This window comes from Hemitrygon akajei, chromosome 3 (assembly GCF_048418815.1).
Source record: "Hemitrygon akajei chromosome 3, sHemAka1.3, whole genome shotgun sequence".
NCBI lineage: Eukaryota > Metazoa > Chordata > Chondrichthyes > Myliobatiformes > Dasyatidae > Hemitrygon > Hemitrygon akajei.
The window spans coordinates 41,456,534-41,478,956 of record NC_133126.1 but is presented as its reverse complement, the minus strand read 5'-3'; the positions used below and the strand labels follow the sequence as shown (position 1 = coordinate 41,478,956).

General features: G+C 41.3%; 1 protein-coding gene across 5 annotated transcripts in view; it reads left to right on the top strand.

Moving 5' to 3' along the window:
* Window positions 1-22,423, top strand: part of ppp2r5ca (protein phosphatase 2, regulatory subunit B', gamma a) — a 156,571-nt gene that overhangs the window by 76,735 nt on the left and 57,413 nt on the right. For all 5 annotated transcript variants that reach the window (XM_073039646.1, XM_073039645.1, XM_073039649.1 and 2 more), the window contains 4 exons: window positions 7,054-7,164; window positions 18,615-18,707; window positions 19,557-19,687; window positions 21,710-21,769. In XM_073039646.1, the coding sequence (XP_072895747.1) occupies window positions 7,054-7,164; window positions 18,615-18,707; window positions 19,557-19,687; window positions 21,710-21,769 (395 nt within the window). The remainder of the gene's footprint in view (window positions 1-7,053; window positions 7,165-18,614; window positions 18,708-19,556; window positions 19,688-21,709; window positions 21,770-22,423) is intronic.

The window sequence follows — 22,423 nt, the reverse complement described above, 5'->3', positions numbered from 1 at the left end:
TAAGCTATTGTCAGTTCTAAGAAATGACATTTAAAAATATGTAATAATTGATTTTTTTTTTTTAAAGCCTCCTGAGGGAAGGGAGTAGCAGGGAAATAAACTAGTGAATTGTTAAATTTGATCACATTGTTGTCTCCTTTCACATTAAATTCCTGTCTGTTTTAACTCTAGAAATCTGGAAATATACAGCACATTACAGGTCCTTCAGCCCATATTGTTATGCTGACCACGTAACCTACTCTAAGAAACTGCCTAGAATCTCCCAACCGCATAGCCCTCTTTATCTCGAGTCTCTTGTACTCTTACATATTGCCAAGTCTGAGTTAATTGTGAGATTTTAGTTGGAATAATGATTATTTTCTCCCTCTCCCACCCCAGCGTTGACAGAATGGGCTGAATTGATGTCACCTGTGTTGTAGGTTCTCTATGATGTAAAATTTTGGCTCCAATCTCAAGGCAAAGGCAGATTTTAACTTAACAGTTCAGTTTTGTCAGTATTTGTCATAATACATAAGAAAGAAATGCAAGTAGAATCCACCTCATTTGGTATTCTATCCAGCCTTCAAAGGCGGCTTCAGTTTGGATTGGGTAATAAAGAGACTGAGCAAAGAGGTTTTTGTTGAGTGGTGGTTATTTTGGCATTACAAAGAAAAGCAATAATAAGCTGTAAATTAAAATTGTATAATTCATTTTGAACCACTTTTAATCACATTTTGACAAAAATTTAGCTTATTTTCATAAATGTAGTGATGTCTGTGAACATGTATCTCCTGAAAGTTGGGTATTAGTGGTCCAAGTTTAAAAAATGTGCTGCAGTGCATTTATTCCAACAGTTATCAAAAGGTGTGTTGTTTGTTCGTTGTGTGTCATGCCTTTGATGTGGGTGATCATGGTCTTTCCATAACCATGACTGTTCTTAGCAAATTTTTGCTACAAAAGTGGTTTGCCATTTCCTCTGGGCAGTGTCTTTAAAACAGTGGTCCCCAACCACTGGGCCACGGACTGGTACCGGGCTGCGAGGAAACTATATGATTTGACAATATGAAACTATGTGAGTCAGCTGCACCTTTTCTCATTCCCTGTCACGCCCACTGTTGAACTTGAACGCACGTGAGGTCATCAGTTGGTATGAGTAAATAACAAACATCGCTTGAGAGTTTCTTTGGAAGAGGTGGTAGGGGACATAAAAGGTCTAATGATGATGATAACGCAGAGACAGCGAGGCTGAGATTGCAAAAAAAGAAAGAAAGCTTCCTTCAACAGAAAAAGCCCTTAACTCACATCTGTTTGAGCAGCTTTGCGAGGAAATGGATGCAGAGCACAAACGCCTTCTCTTTCACACTGAAGTTAAGTGGCTATCAAGGGGAAGAGTCCTGGCCAGGTTTTTTGAGTTAAGAGAGTAGCTACAGAGATTTCTTTCAGGAAAAAAAGTCACCACTGGCAGCATACTTCAGTGACAAGGAGTGGATAGCAAAACTTGCTTATCTGTGTGACATCTTCAACCTGCTCAATGAACTCAGTTTGTCACTTCAGGGGAGAATGACAACTGTCTTCAAGTTAGCAGATAAAGTGACTGCTTTCAAAGCCAAACTGGAACTGTGGGGACGGCAAGTGGACAGGGGCATATTTGACATGTTCCCAACATTAGTTGAGATTTTGGGAGAGACTGAGGCTGCACCATCCTTCTCACAGCTGGTGTGCGATCACCTAACTTCACTGTCAACAGAATTCGAGTGTTACTTCCCAACTGCAAATGACCCAAGAAGTGCAAAGGAATGGATCCGTGACCCATTTGTGAATGTCCCCAGTGAATCATCCATGTCAGCACGGGAAGAAGATCAACTCCTCGAGCGTGCAAATGACGGTGGGCTGAGAAGTATGTTTAACATAACATCTCTGCTGGCATTCTGGATCAAAGTCAAGGCTGAATATCCTGAGATAGCCACGAAAGCACTGAAAATGTTGTTTCCATTTCCAACATCATATCTCTGTGAAGCTGGATTTTCTGCAATGAATGCAATGACAACTAAATTGCGGAATAGACTGGACATAAGGAACCCCCTTCAAGTATCGCTGTCTCCCATCACCCCTTGATGGGACCGTCTTGTTGAAGGGAAACAAGCCCAGGGTCAGGTCAGGTCAAGTCAAGTCACTTTTATTGTCATTTCGACCATAACTGCTGGTACAGTACATAGTAAAAATGAGACAAACGTTTTTCAGGACCATGGTGTTACATGACACAATACAAAAACTAGACTGAACTATGTAAAAAAAAACACACACAGAGAAAGCTATACTAGACTACAGACCTACACAGGACTGCATAAAGTGCACAAAAACAGTGCAGGCATTACAATAAATAATAAACAGGACAGTAGGGCAAGGTGTCAGTCCAAGCTTCGGGTATTAAGGAGTCTGATAACTTGGGGGAAGAAACTGTTACATAGTCTGGTCGTGAGAGCCCGAATACTTCGGAGCCTTTTCCCAGACGGCAGGAGGGAGAAGAGATTGTATGAGGGGTGCAAGGGGTCCTTCATAATGCTGTTCCCTTTGCGGATGCAGCGTTTAGTGTAAATGTCCGTGATGGCGGGAAGAGGACCCTGATGATCTTCTCAGCTGACCTCACTATCTGCTGCAGGTTCTTGCGATCCAAGATGGTGCAATTTCCGAACCAGGCAGTGATGCAGCTGCTCAGGATGCTCTCAACACAACCCCTGTAAAATGTGATGAGGATGGCGGGGTGGGAGATGGACTTCCCTCAGCCTTCGCAGAAAGTAGAGACGCTGCTGGGCTTTCTTTGCTATGGAGCTGGTGTTGAGGGACCAGGTGAGATTCTCCATCAGGTGAACGCCAAGAAATTTGGTGCTCTTTATGAACTCTACCGAGGAGCCGTCGATGTTCAGTGGGGAGTGGTCGCTCTGTGCCCTCCTGAAGTCAACAACCATCTCTTTTTTGTTCACATTAAGAGATAGGTTGTTGGCTCTGCACCAGTCCATTAGCCACTGCACCTCCTCTCTGTAAGCTGACTCGTTGTTCTTGCTGATGAGACCCACCACGGTCGTGTCATCGGCAAACTTGATGATATGGTTCGAGCTGCGTGTTGCAGCACAGTCGTGGGTCAGCAGAGTGAACAGCAGTGGACTGAGCACACAGCCCTGGGGAGCTCCCCTGTTCAGTGTGATGGTGTTGGAAATGCTGCTCCCGATCCGGACTGACTGAGGAAGCCTAGGATCCAGTTGCAGAGGGAGGTGTTCAGGCCCAGTAGGCTCAGCTTTCCAATCAGTTTCTGAGGGATGATTGCGTTGAATGCTGAACTGAAGTCTATGAACAGCATCGGAATGTATGTGTCTTTTGTCTGGGTGGATTAGGGCCAGGTGGAGGGTGGTGGCAATGGCACCATCTGTTGAGTGGTTGGGACAGTACGCAAACTGCAGGGGGGCAGCAGGGTCTTGATATGCCTCATGACGAGCCTCTCAAAACACTTCATGATGATGGATGTAAGTGCAATGGGACGGTAGTCATTTAGGCAGGACACTGAAGACTTCTTTGGCACGGGGACGATGGTGGCGGCCTTGAAGCACGTTGGAACGTTGGCGCTGCTCAGGGAGATGTTGAAGATGTCAGTGAGAACATCTGCTAGCTGGTCTGCACATCCTCTGAGCACTCTACCAGGGATGTTGTCTGGTCCAGCAGCCTTCCATGGGTTGACCCTGCACAGGGTTCTTCTCGCGTTGCCCACGGTGAGACACAGCAACTGGGCATTTGTAGGAGGGGTGGACTTCCTCGCCGCCACATCATTTTCCACTTCAAACCGGGTGTAGAAGTTATTCAGTGCATCTGGGAGGGTAACATCATCTGCACAGTCAGGTGATGTCCTGTAATTAGTGATGTCATGGATGCCCTTCCACATGCGCTGTGTGTTGCCGCTGTCCTGGAAGTGGCTGTGGATTAGCTGGGCGTGTGCACGCTTTGCCCCTCTGATGGCTCGGGACAGTTTGGCCCTTGCTTTTGTTAGAGCTGCCTTGTCGCCTGCTCTGAAGGCGGGTCGCGGGACCTCAGTAGCGCACGCACCTCTGCGGTCATCCATGGCTTCTGGTTAGCACGTATAGTGATGGTCTTGGACAGAGTAACATCATCAATGCACTTGCTGATGTAGCTGGTCACTGATGCTGTGTACTCCTCTAAGTTGGTAGAGTTGCCATCGGTTGCAGCCTCCCTGAACATGTGTCAGTCAGTGTGCTCAAAGCAGTCTTGAAGAGCAAAGATGGCTTCTGCTGGCTAGGTTTTCACCGGCTTCTGAACTGGTCTGGAGTGCCTGACGAACGGTCTGTATGCTGGGATTAGCATAACAGAGATGTGGTCTGAGTATCCGAGGTGGGGGCGGGGCTCTGCCTAGTACGCTTGGGGGATGTTTGTGTAAACCAGGTCCAACATGTTCTCCCCCCTCCATTGCAAAGTCCACATACTGAAGGAATTTGGGGAGCACTGACTTGAGGTTCGCGTGGTTAACACACAGGGATCCACTGATTCAGCGATATTGGTGTGTTGCAATGATTTTTTATGTTCACATGAGGAAAATATGCCCTGTGTGTTTAATATACAAACATTACTTAAAATATTATGCTATTGACTTATAAAGTGACTTATAATTGACTAGACACTATATTCATGGGAGGAAAATATGCGCTGTGTTTAATATTAAATTCATTAGATAAACTCTTTTAGAAACGAAATTGAGTGTATTAGCCACTTATAAGTGACTTATAGTTTCACCTATATTCTGGTCATGATTAACATTCCCCCCCCAATTGGCCAATCCGCAAGAATATTGTCAATATTAAACTGGTCAGCGGTGCAAAAAGGTTTGGGGATCCCTGCTTTATAAGGCAGTTGACCTCAGCCGTTACCAATGTTCTTCAGAGATTGGTGTCAGTGGTCATAAAACTAGTAGTAGTAGTCTCTCGAAGTCCGAGGAAGACGAATGTGTTGCGCAGTCAACATCTGTGGGCACGCATATGACTTCTGAGGCCGAAGTCCGAAGCGCAGATACGGTTGCAGATGGGGCAAAGAGCACCGTCTGTTGGGGCAGGAGCGGACGCCTTCCTGTGTCTTGACTCGCCTTGAGGCGCTGCATGCGCCAGTTGGCTTGGAAGTTGTTAGCTGCCTTGGAGCATAGATTGCGCCACTTGGATCGATCAGCAGCAGTGTGTTCGAGATCGCGGGGCTGGAGTTTGGCCCACTTAAGGTTTGACTTGAGGTTGTCCTTGTACCTCTTCCTTGGGCAAGGTTGCCTTGCTCCAGTTCTCTGTAGAACAACTGACGCGGCATTCTGGACTCATCCATGCGGATCACGTGGCCGGTCCATCTGAGCTGACCCTTCAAAAAGATAAACCTGGGCATTTATATCAAATACCGCCTGGACAGGTCACTCTTTGATCTACGTCGCTTTGCAGCACACACAAAGACCCTCCAAAAGCTGTTCATAGAAGTGCTCTTTACAGATGACTGCGCACTCATGGCGCACCAAGAGGACCGCTTACAAACAATGGTCAGCAGATTCTCTGCCGCATCTAAATTGTTCGGCTTGACAATCAGCCTCGGTAAAACAGAGGTCCTCCTGCAGCCTGCGCCTAACAGCGCCCCGCCACAGCCATGCATCACCATCGATGACACACAGCTACAGAACGTTGACAACTTCAAATACCTGGGGTGTACCATCTCCAGCGACGGTGCCCTTGATAAAGAAATCACGTCAAGAATCCAGAAAGCAAGTCAGGCACTCAGAAGGCTCCGGGTCAAAGTTCTGCAGCACAAAGACATTCGCCTCTCCACTAAACTGAAGGTTTACAATGCTGTTGTGGTCTCATCACTTCTATATGGCTGTGAAACCTGGACACTATCGCAGGCATGTCAACAGCTTGAACAATTCCACAATCGTGCTCTGTGATCAATCATGCAAATCCGCTGGCAAGACCATATCTCCAACCTGACAGTCCTGGACCGAGCCAATTCCACAAGCATTGAAGCTAAGGTCATATAACTAGGACTTGTGATATACACATGCAACCACCCACCACCTACTCCCATGGATTCACGTGACCCTCATCAGTAAGGAGTGCCAAGCAGGTGCTTGTCCACCCTTGTCCAAGGGTGACCTGCAGGCTAGCGGAGGGAAGGAGTACCTTACACCTCCTTTGGTAGAGACATATCTTCACCCTGCCACTGGAAAAGATGTATTTACTTACAAATTTGTTGGTTTATTTGGAATACAGTAATTTTTCAAAAATTTACGGATATATGGTGGAGAGCAAGGATGATCCAATTCATTTAAAAGGCAGAAAAGTGGTTAATGCAGTAAAAAAGTGGTGGGAAGATTCAGGGTAAAATTAATGACGTCCTAAAGAATGCGAAAATACAGGTACATGGGGATTTGTATGCATAGATCTTTAAAGATGGCATGACATAGTTAGCAAAACATATACAGAATTTTGGACTTCATAAATGCAGGTGTTATATGCAAAAGCAGAGAAATTATGCTAACTCTTTATCACACCATATCTAGAGTATTGCTTCTAGTTCTGGACTGATCCTTGAGATGATTCAGGAGAAATTTAATGGATGTTTTGGCAGGTTTAGATGAGATGCACAAAGAACTGTTATCATTAATGACTCGTACTTACAAAGATAAGAGGCCACAGAAATATAGGGGTGGGATGTGGCATATGTGGAAGACCTTTAATACTCCACAGTGAATTGAAAGACCTGGTTCATGTGTGAAGTTGAAATGATCAAGGATTTCAAAAGAATATTGCACAGGTATTTGAGAGAAATATTCTTAAGTTTACAGAAATAAAGCAGAGTAATGGAATTGGTATGAACTTCATGAGTTGCTATGACTGGGACAGTGCTCTTTATTAGATAGACATTTGTGATGTTGCAAGCATATTTTAAATTTAAGGGGGTATGCACAGACAAACTATTTCTAAGCAAACCAATATTTTACACACCTTTATAGTGAATGTGTGTACATCTAACCTCTCAACAACTTTTCAGTTTGCAGTGAACATGTTTCGAACATTACCACCATCATCAAACCCCACAGGTGCAGAGTTTGATCCTGAAGAGGATGAACCAACATTGGAGGCTGCGTGGCCTCATCTACAGGTACTGTGTTGAATTGATATTCAACTACTCAAAGTTTATGATCTTTGACATCCGTGGGTGGTCCTGTGTTTTTGTTATTTCTATTTTTCTCTATATCATATTTTCCATTTAGTGTTTCCAATACATGAAGGGAGCAAAAAGCTGAAGTCTGTTAGACCTGCTGAGATGTAATTCACTTATTACCTTAAAGTAGTTTTTTCTTTAAAAGTTAGATGTGTTTCCTGTTCATTTGGTCTCTGAACATGACAGTATTATGTTCCTGATGCAGGAAATGATGAAACTGCACTGACATTTTGAAAACAGTTCACTATTTGTTTTCTTGTCAGTCTTAAATTGCTGACCATGTATTAAGAATTTTGTATGCCAGCATACTAAAAATCTATAGCAACATTTGATGGCTTTAACCACTTGAAAATTTTATTTTGATTATTTTCCAACCAAAGTAAAGAACCTCGTACTTCATTTAATATGCTATTTGATTCTTTCTCACCCACTCAGTTAACCGCAGTATGTTTTGCAAACTCTTTAACAATTAAATTGGTCAGAAATTTGCTGCAAGAGGGAGGTGGTGATCATTACTTTTCTATCTGATTAGTACATAAGCTTTGCAAAAATCATAAACCTCTCATGACATTGCATCTGTTTATTAATTGAATTAAAGGATATGAGTAGCTTAAAGTATGTAGTCTTCAGATTATGAATAATATAAAAATTTAATTTTTTAGATTTTTTTTTCCTTTGTCCCGTATGACTGCATTGAATTCAAATTTACCCTGTTTTTCAGTGTTCTGTCGATTCTTAATCCCATTCTTTTAAAAAATGATAAATTGGGTCAAACAATGTTATTGCCGAAACCTAATGAAATAGAAATTTTAATTCAAAAAGGAAATTTTTTTATAATTATTTCTTGTATGTATAGTTTGATTCAAAAACAGGCAATTAAACAAGAAATTCATAAGTCAAGACAAAAATGGGAAACTGATTTGAATATTAAAATTGAAGAAACAAGTTGGTCAAGACTGTCTTGACAGTATGACAAATCCAACAAATGTCCGGTTAAGATTAGTGCAATATAATTTTTTACATCAATTATGTATTACACCACAAAAAAAAAATTAAACCCAAATTTATCTGATCAATGTTTCTGATGTAATCAAGAAATTGGTACTTTTTTACACTCTACTTGGTTTTGTTTTAAGATTCAACCTTTTTGGACAAATCTAAGAATTTTATTGGAACACAACTTCCACATAATCCAACATAATTTTTACTAGGCAATATTGAAGGGATAAAACCGAAATCCAAACTGAATAAATATCAGAAAGAATTTATAAAAATTGCATTGGCAGTAGCCAAAAAGGCTATTGCAGTTACTTGGAAATTGGATTCATACTTAAGTATAGATCGTTGGAAGAATGAAATTTTTAGCTGCATTCCACTTGAAAAAATTACTTACAATTTAAGAGATAAATATGAAATATTTCTGAAAATTTGGTGCCTTTATTTACAAAAGATAGGATTAAATATATAGGTGCTCTGAAGATAAAATTATTGGTTATCTGGGGAAAGAAATAAACATATATACTAAAGCTATTATGAACTCCATGGAGCATGTGGGGATCTTCCGATATCCAGGCATTCTTTTTCTTTTTTCTTCTGTTTTTTTTCCCCTTTCTATAGGGATATGTTGGGGGGGGAGGGTTTGGTTATTTTTTTTTATTATTTTTTTTCCTTCTGTAACCTATTTGAAAATTCAATATATTAAAAAAAATTTAAATGATGAACTGATTTCCCTCATTTGCCAGAATCCCAAATGCATTGTTGTGGTAAGAATAACACTATCATCTTCAACTTAACACACTTAACTATCTATATCCCTTCAGTAAGTTCATTGTGCCTTCCTCGCAACTTGTTGTCATTACCAGATTTGACCATAATACTATTTGCTGTTTCATACATACCTTTAACATGTGTTAGAAATGGTTGAGACCTAACTGGTTGAATAGATGAGGGTAAAACCAGTGTAGTCTATTTAAGTTTTCAGAAACCCTATGTTGTCCCATGTGGTTAGTCTGAAAATTTTAAAGCTTGAGGGATTGATATGATAGACTGGCATTGATTGAAAGGTGGTTGGCAGGAAACACATTACTGCTTTGAGATCCAAACCCACAGTGTTGCAAATAGGAAAGTTGAGGGAACTATAAATATAAAAGTGAGAAAGATCAATAGACAGGATAGGTGGGTGAAGACTAGAAATGGGAAAGGTCTGATGGACTACACTGTAAAAACCTATGCCTGTAAGGCATAGAAATCTCTGGCATAGATTGATACATAGGACTGTGATGTTATAGCCATTACAGAAACATAGTTCAGGAAGGGGCAGGACTGGCAGCTCAGTGTTCCAAAGTATAGATGTTGCAGATGTGTGTTCAGGAAGGTTTCTTGACACAATATGTAGATAAGCCTACAAGAGGAGAGTCTGTACTTGATTTGGTATTGCGAAATGAACCTGGTCAGGTGTCAGATTTCTCAGTGGGAGAGCATTTTGGAGATAGTGATCATAATTCTACCTCCTTTACAGTAGCATTGGAGAGCGTTTAATTGGAGTAAGGGAATTATGATGCTATCAGGCAGGAATTTGGAAGCTTAAATTGGGAACAGGTGACCTCAGGGAAAGGTACGGAAGAAATGTGGCAAATGTTCGGAGGATATTTGTGTAGAGTTTTGCATAGGTGAGTTCCAATGAGACAGGGAAGTTATGGTAGGGTACAGGAATCGTGGTGTACAAAGGCTGTAGTAAATCTAGACAAGAAGAAAATAAAAGCTTACGAAAGGTTCAGAGAGCTAGGTAATGTTAGAGATTTAGAAGATTATAAGGCTACTAGGAAGGAGCTTAAGAAGGAAATTAGGAGAGCCAGAAGGGGCCATGAGAAGGCCTTGGGTGGGCAGGATTAAGGAAAAGCCCAAGGCATTCTACAAGTATGTGAAGAGCAGGAGGATAAAAGAATAGGACGTATCAAGAGTGACAGTGCGTAAGTGAGTATGGAACTGGAGGAAATAGCAGAGGTACTTAATGAATGCTTCAGTATTCACTGTGGAAAAGGATCTTAATGATTGTAGTGATAACTTGCAGCGGACTGAAAAGCTTGAGCATGTAGGTATTAAGAAAGAGGATGTGCTGGAGCTTTTGGAAAGCATACAGTTGGATATGTCGCCGGGACCAGATGAGATGTACCCCAGGCTACTGTGGGAGGCGACGGAGGAGATTGCTGAGCCTCTGGCAATGATCTTTGCATCATCAATGGGAACGGGAGAGGTTCCGGAGGATTGGAGGGTTGCAGATATTGTTCCTTTATTCAAGAAAGGGAGTAGAGATAGCCCTGGAAATTATAGGCCAGTGAGTGTTACTTCAGTGTTGGTAATTTGATGGAGAAGGTCTGAGAGTCAGGATTTATGAAGATTAGGTATAATATGATTAGGAATAGTCAGCATGGCTTTGTCAAGGGCAGGTCGTGTCTGACGACCCTGATTGAATTTTTTGCGGATGTGACTAAACCCATTGATGAAGGAAGAGCAGTAGATGTAGTGTATATGGATTTCAGCAAGGCTTATTGAGAAAGTAAGGAGGCTTGGAATCCAAGGGGACATTGCTTTGTGGATCCAGAACTGCCTTGCCCACAGAAGGCAAAGAGTGGTTGTAGACGGCTCATATTCTGCATGGAGGTTGGTGACCAGTGGTGTGCCTCAGGGATCTGTTCTGGGACCCTTACTCTTCAAGATTTTTATAAATAACTTGGATGAGGAAGTGGAGGGATGGGTTAGTGAGCTTGCTGGTGACACAAAGGTTGAAGGTGTTGTGGATGGTGTGGAGGGCTGTCAGAGATTATAGCGGGACATTGATAGGATCCAAAACTGGGTTGAGAAGTGGCAAATGGAGTTCAACCCAGATAAATGTGGTGGTTCATTTGGTAGGTCAAATATGATGGCAGAAAATAGTATTAATAATAAGACTCGGCAGTGTGAAGGATCAGAGGGATCTTGGGGTCTGAGTCCATAGGACGCCTAAAGCAGCTGTGCAGGTTCACTCTGTAGTTAAGAAGGCACTGTAGTGTATTGGCCTTCATCAATCATGGAATTGAATTTAGGAGCCGAGAGGTAATGTTGCAGCACTAAACCCCTGGTCAGACCCCACTTGGAGTACTGTGCTCAGTTCTGGTCACCTTAAAATAGGAAGGATACAGAAACCATAGAAAGGGTGCAGAGGAGATTTACAAAGGTTGGGGAGCATGCCTTATGAGAATAGGTTGAGTGAACTCGACCTTTTCTCCTTGGAGTGATGGAGGATGAGAGGTGACCTGATAAAGGCGTATAAGATATTGAGAGGCATTGATCGTGTGGCTCGTCAGAGGTTTTTTCCCAGGATTGAAATGGCTGCCACAAGAGGGCACAGGTTTAAGGTGCTTGGGAGTAGGTACAGAGGAAATGTCAGGGGTAAGTTTTTTATACTTGAGAGTGGTGAGTGCGTGGAATAGGCTGCCGGCAACGGAGTTGGAGGCGGATACAATAGGGTCTTTTAAGAGACTTTTGGATTGGTACATGGAGTTTAGAAAAATAGAGGGTTATGGATAACCCTGATCATTTCTAAGGTAGGGACATGTTCAGCACAACATTGGGCCGAAGGGCCTGTATTGTGCTGTAGGCTTTCTATGTTCTATGTTTTCTATGGTACCTTATTGATGGTTCCCAGCAGTCCAGCCTGTAAATGCACTGATCCAACACTGGGTGGCAGCACCGAATGGCAAGGCCACCCACCCCCCACTGAGCCTGGACACCACACTACAACACAAGCCTGAGGACTGAGGCCTAGTCCTCACTACAACCGAGGCAACAGTGCTGCCCCACTACCTGTCTCTCCTCTGAACAAGGGAAACAGGCTTGTGGCAATCAATATTCCAACAGGGTCTTGTGATCACAAAAGAAATATCCAAGACAGTCATTCACAGTTTCACTACTTGCCGCCTTCGTATCAACATGAAGGCACCAACTCCAGTGCCTCCTAGTAACATGAGGTCGCACCTAGAATATTGTGTGCAGTTTTGGTCCCTTAATCTGAGGAAAGACATTCTTGCCATAGAGGGAGTACAGAGAAGGTTCACCAGATTGATTCCTGGGATGGCAGGACTTTCATATGAAGAAAGACTGGATCGACTAGGCTTATACTCACTGGAATTTAGAAGATTGAGGGGGGATCTTATTGAAACGCATCAAATTCTGAAGGGATTGGACAGGCTAGATGCAGGAAGATTGTTTCCGATGTTGGGGAAGTCCAGAACGAGTGGTCACAGTTTAAGGATAAAGGGGAAGCCTTTTAGGACCGAGATGAGGAAAAACTTCTTCACACAGAGAGTGGTGAATCTGTGGAATTCTGCCATAGGAAACAGTTGAGGCTGGTTCATTGACTATATTTAAGAGGAAGTTAGATATGGCCCTTGTGGCTAAAGGGATCAGGAGGTATGGAGAGAAAGCAGGTACAGGGTTCTGAGTTGGATGATCAGCCATGATCATACTGAATGGCGGTGCAGGCTCGAAGGGCCAAATGGCCTACTCCTGCACCTATTTTCTATGTTTCTATGATCTTCACCCAGGTCAGCTCTTCTGTACACAATCCATCTCCTACAGCTCTGCTTGAATCTCCCGGGCTCAGCAGCCTGGCTTGAATCTCTCGGTTCAGTGGGCCAACTCGCCTTCTCTGAACTGCCGGCTGGCTACACTGAGCAATGAATAGCTCGCTGATGCAGTGGACTTGCAGTACATGTAGTTATTGGAGTCAAGAATAGTCTTATTCTGTATCGGAACACATTTAACAAAGAAAAAAACACCTTAGGTTCACTCCGAGAGGTTGCTGCGTGTATACCCGCCACCATTTTACTGGAAGATAACTGACAGATATGTTGTCAGATATCTGGAAGAATAATAGGATTGTAATGGTCAATTATACCAATTTTCCTAAGACAATGTTTTAAATGTGCCATGGAAGGTTTTCTCAAACAGCATGTTAATGGATCAAAGTAAAGATCTTCTGTTGGAAAATGAGTCTGGACGACTGACACGGGAGCTCTTTGGGGCCAGTGTGCGTAAAATTATATTGTCTAAAATGCTTACGCAAAATGGAAGAACTGATCCACAAATTAAAATCCTAAATTTGGAGCAAAGCAAATGAGTCGTGATGCCTTGGTCCAGGTACAAATCACCAAGTAGGGCTTATTGGTGGCTTTCAAGCATGTCAAGGTAGATAAATCAACAGAACCTAACTAAGTGCATCACACACAAAATGCCAGAGGAACTCAGCAGGCCAGACAGCATTTTCTGTGCATAGTTCTGATTTCGAGCATCTGCAGATTTTCTCTTGTTTGCTGACTGAGTGCATCATTATTGAAAGCTAGGGAGGAAATTGTGAATCTCACACAGAAATATTTGCATCAACTTTGGTCATTTGGGAGTCCTGAGAGATTAGAGGATGGCTAATGATGTGCTGCAAGGACAAACCAGTGAGGTTAACATCAGTGGTGGGAAAGTTACTGGAGGGGAGTCTGAGGGATAAGGCCTACCTGGAAAGGCAAAGACTAGTTGGGGTTGTCAGCATGGCTTTCTGCTTGGGAACTAGTCTCACAAATTTGAGGGTTTTTTTTAAGATGAGGCAAAAAATATTGAGGGCAGAGCAGTAGACGTCTACATGGATTTTTAGCAAGGCCTTTGACAAAATCCTGCATGGTAGGCTAGTGTGGACGGTTAGATCACATGAGCTAGCCAATTGTATAGAAAATTGGCTTGGTAGAAGGAGACAGGGTGGCAGTTGGAGGTATGTGACCATAGAGATTGGGTGCTGGACTATTGTTGTTTATATCTGTATTAACAATTTGGATGATAACATGTTGGTAAGTTTGTGGATGACATCAAAATTGGTGGTATAGTAAATGGAAGAAGACAAATTTAAAATTTACAGAAAGTGGGCCAAGGAAGAGCTCAGAGGTGAACTGTCATATTTTGACAGGACTTGTACAGTAAATGGGAGGGCTTTGAGGAATATTGTTGAACAGACATACCTAAGAGTATAAGTACAAATTTTCCTGAAGGTGGTGACATAAGCAGTCAAGATAGTGAATAAGACATTTGGCAGACTTGCGTTCTTGGTCACATCATTAAGTACAGGAGATAAGATGTTATGTTGCAACTGTGTTAGTTGTGCTGAGGCCACATTTAGAAATTGTGTGTGGTTCTTGTGCGCAGCTATAGTTAGCTTGTCATTAAGATGGAAAGGGTGCAGCCAAGCTTCACAAAGCTGTTACTGAGATTGGAGGGCTTGAGTTATAAGGTCAGGCTGGGGTACTTTACCTGAAATGTGGGAGACTGAGTGGTGACCTTGTAGAACTTTAAGATCCATGAGTGAATGGATAGTTGAGGTGAATACACAAAGTCTTTCTCCCAAGGTAGAAGTGTATAAAAATAGAAGATGTAGATTTAAAATGAGAGTGAGGAAATGTGGGGAAATATTTAAATGGGGCCTGAAGGTAAGCTCTTCTACACATAATTGTGATTACACGGAACGAGCTTCCTGAGGAAGTGGTAGAGATGGGTGCAGCTGCAATGTTTGAAAGCTATTTAAACAGGAATATGGGCAGACAAGGTTTAGAAGGAAAGGGGTCAAACACAGGCAAGTGAAACCAGGTTGGATAGGCATCTTGGTTAGCATGGATGCATTGGTCTGAAAGATCTTTTTCCATGTTGTAATTCCACCTCTGCAATAACTTAGTCATCTTTGGATGTCATGCATCGAATGATGTGGTACCATAAGGAGCGGTGCTTGCTTCCATGTATTCAGAATGAGGTTCACTATCCCTGATGTGTATTGTGAAATTTATTTTGTAGCAGCAGTATGATGCAAGATGTTTTTTAAAAAATTAGTATAAGTTACAATATTTTAAAAAATTGCAAAAGTGCAATTAATATGCAGGGTAATGTCCGTGGACCATTCAAGGAATGGTTAACTGTCTACTTCCCAAGTTCCTCTAGAAATTATTCATTCATTCATTCCCTATCCCAGCATCTTTAAGCTTTTGTGTCTCAGGGCACATTGTCTCTTGTTTTGGTCTCCTTAATTGATGGATATTATTTAAGGCAGTGGATAATTTACTGGAAACAAAAGGCATCAAGGGATATGAAGATGATCAAGCATGATTGTATCAAATGACAGAGTAAGTTTGAAAGCAAATTGGTCCTGTGTTAGTGCCAAAGCTGTATAATGTTATCTCTTGTATTATCCCTTATCCCATCATCCTTTGTGCAGCAACCTGTCGAATGCCATTTGGAAACCCAAATACACTACACCAGTAAATCCTGCTTAATACATCCTTAAGATACTTGCATTTCTTTTGAACAAAATTTCCCTTCAAAAAGCCCCATTGTCTCTCTTTGATTTACAATTTTCTAAAATTCCTTCTGTTATTTCTGTGTGCTAACATATCGCCTTCCTACTGGTCCTCGATGTATACAGCTATTTAATTATAATCGTTGTAAATAGAATTAGTTCTTTGGAATGAATCTTTTTGTAAGTGAAATTTGACAATTAATAATGTAGGAAATTTAAACACGATCCTTTTCAGACAGTAGAAAATCTCAAAATTCAGTTCTAACCTAAATAATTTAGTTGTTTCTTATTCTTGGTCATACTTTGGACATCAGTTGTTATTCACTCAAGTTCAACATAGAACTATTCCATTAATTTATTTTGACTGTAAATCTATTTGGAACAACATGCTTTCATAGTAAAGGTTGGTATGCAGCTGCAAACAATTAAGCACAAGTAACCATTTACAAGAAACTGGTCTATATAAATCTGGAAAGCAAAATCCCCATAGCCTGAGGATCTTTTGAGGTGTAGACAAGAAGCCAGTCTCATCTTGTACTAGTTAACTTCCTAGCACTAGAAAAATGATTTTCCTTTATTTCAAAAATGGCTTTTAAACCTTCAGCACTGTAAACCTAATCTCTATTGATCCAACAGCTGGAGGCAAAAAAAAGGGAGGGGGTAAAGTTGGTGGACAATTACCATAAGATACTTCAGGTTAATTAGCCTTTACCATTTCACCTGGAAACGATGCACAACAGAGATACACTACAAAAATAATTATACACAAATTAATCATGTTTGTTTTGCATTTGGTGGCCTCTTTATTAGATACACCTGTTCATTAATGCAGATTTGTAATCAGCCAATCATGTGGCAGCAACTCAGTGCATAAAAGCATGCAGACATGGTCAAGAGGTTCAATTGATGTTCAGACCAAACATTAGAATGGGTAAGAAATGTGATCTAAGTGACTTTGACCGTGGAATGATTATTAGTACCAGGCGGATTGGTTTGAGTATCTCAGAAACTGCTGATCTCCTGGGATTTTTACACATGGTAATCTCTAGAGTTTACAGAGAATGGTGCGAGAAACAAAAACAAAATCCAATGAGTGGTAGTTCTGTGGATGCCCCGTAAATTCTAAAGGGGAATGGCCAGACTTGTTCAAACTGACAGAAAGGCGACAGTAACTCAAGTGGACTTGGGAGAGTGAGAGGTTTGCGTAGTTTCAGTGCTGGTGATTTGAATGAAGAGGGAAGTTGCAGTGTAAACAGCTTGGGCCCTGGCAATGGACAGCAGTAGGGTGGAAGAGTTAGCCGCCGCTTTGGTCAGGAAGTGTCTGAGCCACAAGGTACATGGAATGGTGTAGAGAGAGAAAATAGAGTTAAAAGGGAAGGTGAGCAGTGGAAGAAAGGGCAATACCTGGGGGAGCGGAGGGTTCAGAAGAGGCTGGGGTAGGAGAAAGTGAGGAATGAGGGAGAGGCAGGGGGTTGGAGAAGTGAAATGGGGTAGAATGTGGGTAAGAGTAAGAAGATGAAAGATATGAAGGCACAGCCCTGGGGGGAGGGTGGGGGTCAGAGAGAGGGGTACTGTGCTGTGCTAGGTAAAGGAGGAGGGGACAGGCCAAAGAATAAGGAAGCTAGAGAGGGCTGGGGGAAGGGGAATTGGAATAGGTGGCTATGAGAGAGAGGAGAGTCAGAGAACATGGGTGGGGGGTAGGAAGATTTTGGAGGCTGGGTGGGTGGTTGGTTAAGGATGGTGAAGGGGTACAGTGGAGTGGAGAGATTGGGTTCTGGGGGTGTGGGTAGAGGGAGTTAAGGGGCTTTTGGGTTGTTGGGCAATGGGGAGTAAAGGGCATTCCAGAGGGAGTGGGGTGGGTTAGGGGAGTAGGTGAGGGGATAGGAAGTTCTAAAGGGAGGTTTCTGGGAGTGGTACGTAGATAAAGGGAAAGGAGGTTCTGGGGAAGTTGGGCAGCTGAAGGAGACAGGATTCTGGGAGGGTGGAAAGGAGATAATGGGTGGTAGTTTTGAAGTTGTTCAGCTAGGCGTGGGGCGGGATCCTGAGACTGGGGTGGGGGGGGGAGTTGCTTGGGGCTCAGTTAGAGTTTAAGGGTAGTGGACTGCCCAAGGAGATGGTGGGAGGGGCTCTGGGGCTCTGATGGACAGAATGGGAAAGCAGTGTCATGGTTAAGAGGGGGCCAAGTGCGAGTCTGGGATTTTGGATATGGTTAGTTTGCCAGGGGTCAGGGTTTGAAATACAGTGGGTTTTAGTTGCAGGACTGAGATAAGAACAGATTGACAGGGATAAAGCTGAGTTAGGGATAGAGCAATTGGACAGGATTAGTGTGTGCAGAGAATGAAAGAACGTTTCAAATGTCAATAGACTAGAAGGTCTTGTTTGTTCTTACATACAAATGATTGAATATTAATGTGCAGATACTGCAAGTAAGAAAGACAAGTGGTCCCTCTGAGAGAATTTAAATATTAGCATAAAGTTGTTTTACTGGTATTGTGCCCTAGTTGGGGTGCGCTTAGAAAATTGTGTTCTGGTCTGCTCTTCCTACCGAAAGAAAAATAAAAGAAACATAATGATGGTTCTCCTATTTAATTTACAGGACAGGGATCTGTCCTAATGAGAAATTAAGCAACCTGGCCCAGTACTCTCTCAAATATAGAGAAATGAGACCCAGTCTTACTGAGGTATGAAAAATTGCTGATGTCTGACTGTGCAGTTGGTTATTCTGTTGGGGTGTTTCATACAGAAGGCAGAAGAATGGAGTTGAGAGGAATAATAAATCAGGAATGATAAAATGGCAGAGCAGACTCAGTGAGCCAACTGGCCTATTTCAGCTCCTGTGTCTGAAGGTCTTATAACCATGTGTTACAACAGTGGTGTGCAGAAGTGCATGTCTGAGCACACAACACGCTGAACCTAGAGGAGTAATGCCTACAACAACAGAAGACCACAAACATAGAATATAATGCGGTAAAATGTGATCTTTGTCATCCATTAATACCATTATTATTAATATTTTTCTCTTCAGTTGGTGTATGAATTTTTCCTGAGGTTTCTGGAATCTGCTGATTTTCAACCAAATATAGCAAAGAAGTACATTGACCAGAAATTTGTAATGCAGGTAAGAGAAATAGCCAGCTTCTAATCATTCAGTTTTCATTGTCCTCTAATGCACCAAGCTTTTATTTTTTTATTCTTCCTGAATGGCTTTCTAGTTGGCATCTCTTAATTTTTGTGGCATTATAGTTTTGCTAAACAAATTGGATCATCATGATCAGCATTATTTTCCATGATTTTTGGTGCTAATTCATGATGGTTATCAGAACAAGATAAAATATTTTTTTATGTGTCAGCTCTATGGGGCTGTAGTATGAATTTGTATCAAGCCTGTTGTTAATGGGGTCTAGAGATGCAAGGTGTGAATGATCCCTGTAGCAATGCCTGAAGTGTGTTGTCAGGTCATATTGCCAATAAAAATTGAACAAGTTTACAGCAAATGTTAGGATATGCTATATTGACTAGAGTCTTCTCATTTTTATTTAAATTTGAAGCTATAAAAAGAACTTGTAATGTTTGCCTACAGCACTACATTTTTAAAAAAAGTTCATTTATTTAGGTTCTTTGAGAACACTTATTAACAGATTCCAGAAAAGATGCATGTTTTTCTGTATCATGCTTTAAGAGCTTCCAAGCAGTTTGGGCATCACAAATGAAGTGATGATTATTATATTCGGAAATGAGCTGGTGGTTTTGAAAATAGCAGATTTGAGTCTCATTCTTTCCTTTTCCATAATTATTTGTATACCCCGTGATTCTTTAAACCCACCTATAATAAATGATTATGATATAATTATCTTTATATGATTATCTTTACTGCCTAATGAAGCAGCAAATGGTATTTTACAGCCTGAGAGCAGGGAGATATGACATTGCTCAATAATGTTTAATACATTTTCCCCCATTTCAACAGCTATTAGAACTGTTTGACAGTGAAGATCCACGTGAAAGAGATTTTTTGAAAACAACCCTTCATCGCATCTATGGAAAATTCTTGGGCCTGAGGGCTTATATCCGAAAGCAAATCAATAATATATTTTATAGGTATGTGCATTATAAAGTAATTATCAATTTGTGTGTTTTTAATTTATGTGGAATCTAGTGTGTTGTAATAGAGATGGTGGTTACCATCACCCAGACCTGTCAAATAAATGGGCACAGGTTTTGGTAAGTGCTGTTGTGTGGGGGGTGCATCCAAAGTCTTTCAATTGTATAAAAGGCACTTCAGAATTGCAAAGAAGTGCTTGAGTTTCTCAAAGCACACCTCCAACAGCACTATATGGGACGTGCCTTTTCCGCATTCATGCACCCAAAATATTTCTCCACCATGTTGTTGTCAAGGTAAAATATTCCCAGCGTTAGCTCACTAAGATTTCAGCAGCCATTCCCAAGCTCAGGTCAGTGAAGTAATTCTCAGCTTGCACACCAGCTACTGAATTATTAATGAAGTAAATTTAACCATTGTAAGCATGCTGTACTTTTATTCTGATTAAGCGCCTGCAGAGACCATTCAGTTCTCTCATCATTGAGGCAAAACATGTAGACATTCAATACAAAACAAGTGAGAAATTACTTTGAAAAGGGCAATTAGAAGAGAAAGAAACAAATTCAATCAGTTTGAAATTTACTCTTTCATTTTTAAAATTTTAACAGCTTGCTTTTAAGATAATGTTGATAATTTGGCTCTGCATCCTACCACAGACATTTCCTCTGTTTTCTCCACCCCACTTCTGCGATCACCAGTTCTTCACTTCTCCAATTCTGTTGAAGAGTACTTGATCTGAAGTGTTGGCTCTTTCCTGATGGATGTTGCTGGATCTGCAAACGTATTGTGATTGTCTGCTATTATTAAACAATAACTATTTACAGTTTGGTGACTTACCTTATCATAACAACAACCTCTCACTCGATGTCAGCAAGACCAAGGAAATAAATATAGACATCAGGTTAAGAAAATCAGAGGTCTATATTGCAGTCTCATTGGAGAATCAGGGGTGGAGAGGGTTAGCAACATTAAGTTCCTAGAGGTGCTATTATCTCATAGGACTTATATTGGACCCAGCACACAAGTGCAATTATGAAGAAAGCACGGCAGCACCTCCACTTACTTAGGAGTTTGTGGACATCTAGAAGTTTGACAAACTTGTATAGATGTGTAGTGGATGTATCACAGTCTGGTATGACAAAACCAATGCATTTGAATGGAAAATTCAACAAAAAATAGTGGATACAGCTCAGTCCATCATAGGTAAAGTCCTCCCAAACATTGAGAATTATTTTTCTGAAATTTAAGGTGCATTAATGGATTGGATTGTGCTTAACAAGCTCTCTCATCTTTCTGTATGGTAACCTCATTGCCACACTTATCTCCTGAAGTCACTACTGTCTTCTGCAAAGCGTAGTGAGCAACTAAGCTGCAAACAATGGAAAGTTTGGCCCAGCCCACACAGTTCTGATGATCTTTTTACATTTTATAATCTCATGACCTTTTCATTGCTTCAAATGTCTCACTATTAAGTGAGACATGATGATTTTTAAATAAATTTATAAACTAACACATTTAATTATTGAAAGTAACAACAATAAAATATTTAACACAAAACCCTGTTATATAAGGAAAACAAATCTACCATGAGGAAAAAGAGTAAGTTCTAAATGAAAGTAAGCAATCCATGCAAATGCGTGGGTGGAGTTAAGCTGAGGGGCACATTTGATGTGCATCTAGCCCCTTGCATCAGCAAATAACGATGCCTTGGACCCATGGTATGTCTACAGAAGAGTCAGGTGCTTGTTCATTATGCTGTCTTCCTAACTTTTCATGCTTCAATGCACAAGTGTGGAGTTTGAAACGTATCAAACACCCTGCAACTAGTGCACAAAGCTGTACATTCCAGCCCATATATTTTATACCATATTAGACTTACCTCATTCTTGGGTTGGAAATGAAGTTCTATGAGCATTCAGTAACTATGCTTGCATAATTTAACATTATTCTGCTTTTGGATTTAGTTGATTAATGGTGTACATAACCATAAATCTATTTATAATAACTTTCCTTTATCTTAGGTTTATTTATGAAACAGAGCACCACAATGGTATCGCAGAACTGTTGGAGATTTTGGGAAGGTGAGTGGTTGCTATCTTTGTAAGTGCTTTGGAGATCTTTTTGTTAAGGCCATGAATTTCACATTTTGAAATAGTAATGTTTTGGAACTGCAATATTATGATCACCATTGCACTGTGGAACAGTGCATGGTTTAGCCATTCTGATCTGAGCAGATTTTTAAATAGGTCTGTGGTATATGTAGAGGAAGTGTAACTAGGTTGCAGGTACTGTTTCAATTCATGTGGTAACCCATTTGAATTTATACGTGCTTGTGATGCGTCTTATTACTCCAGTGGGTGTTTGCATTTACAAAAATCATGTTCTACATTCTGTGCTAGTACAGATAAAGATCTCAAAATAATATGAACAAAATTGATTAAAAGCTCCAAGTAATTATATTTAATGCAGAATTATCCAGGATCTGTGAGCCTCGTTTTCTCAGAAAACTCTCAATCTTGTGTTTTGAGTGATTTTAGGTCGTGCAAGTTTTTAACCTGTAAAGTCCTCCATTTCAAGTGGAAGATGAATCTTTCAAGGTTCATAGAGTATTTCTAAACCAAATTTCCTAAGATTTCAACAATGCTTTTCTTAAATGTGTATGTGTACTTCCGTTAGGAAATACAGTCGGCCCTCCTTATCCGCGGGGGATTGGTTCTGGGGACCCCCCCCCCGTG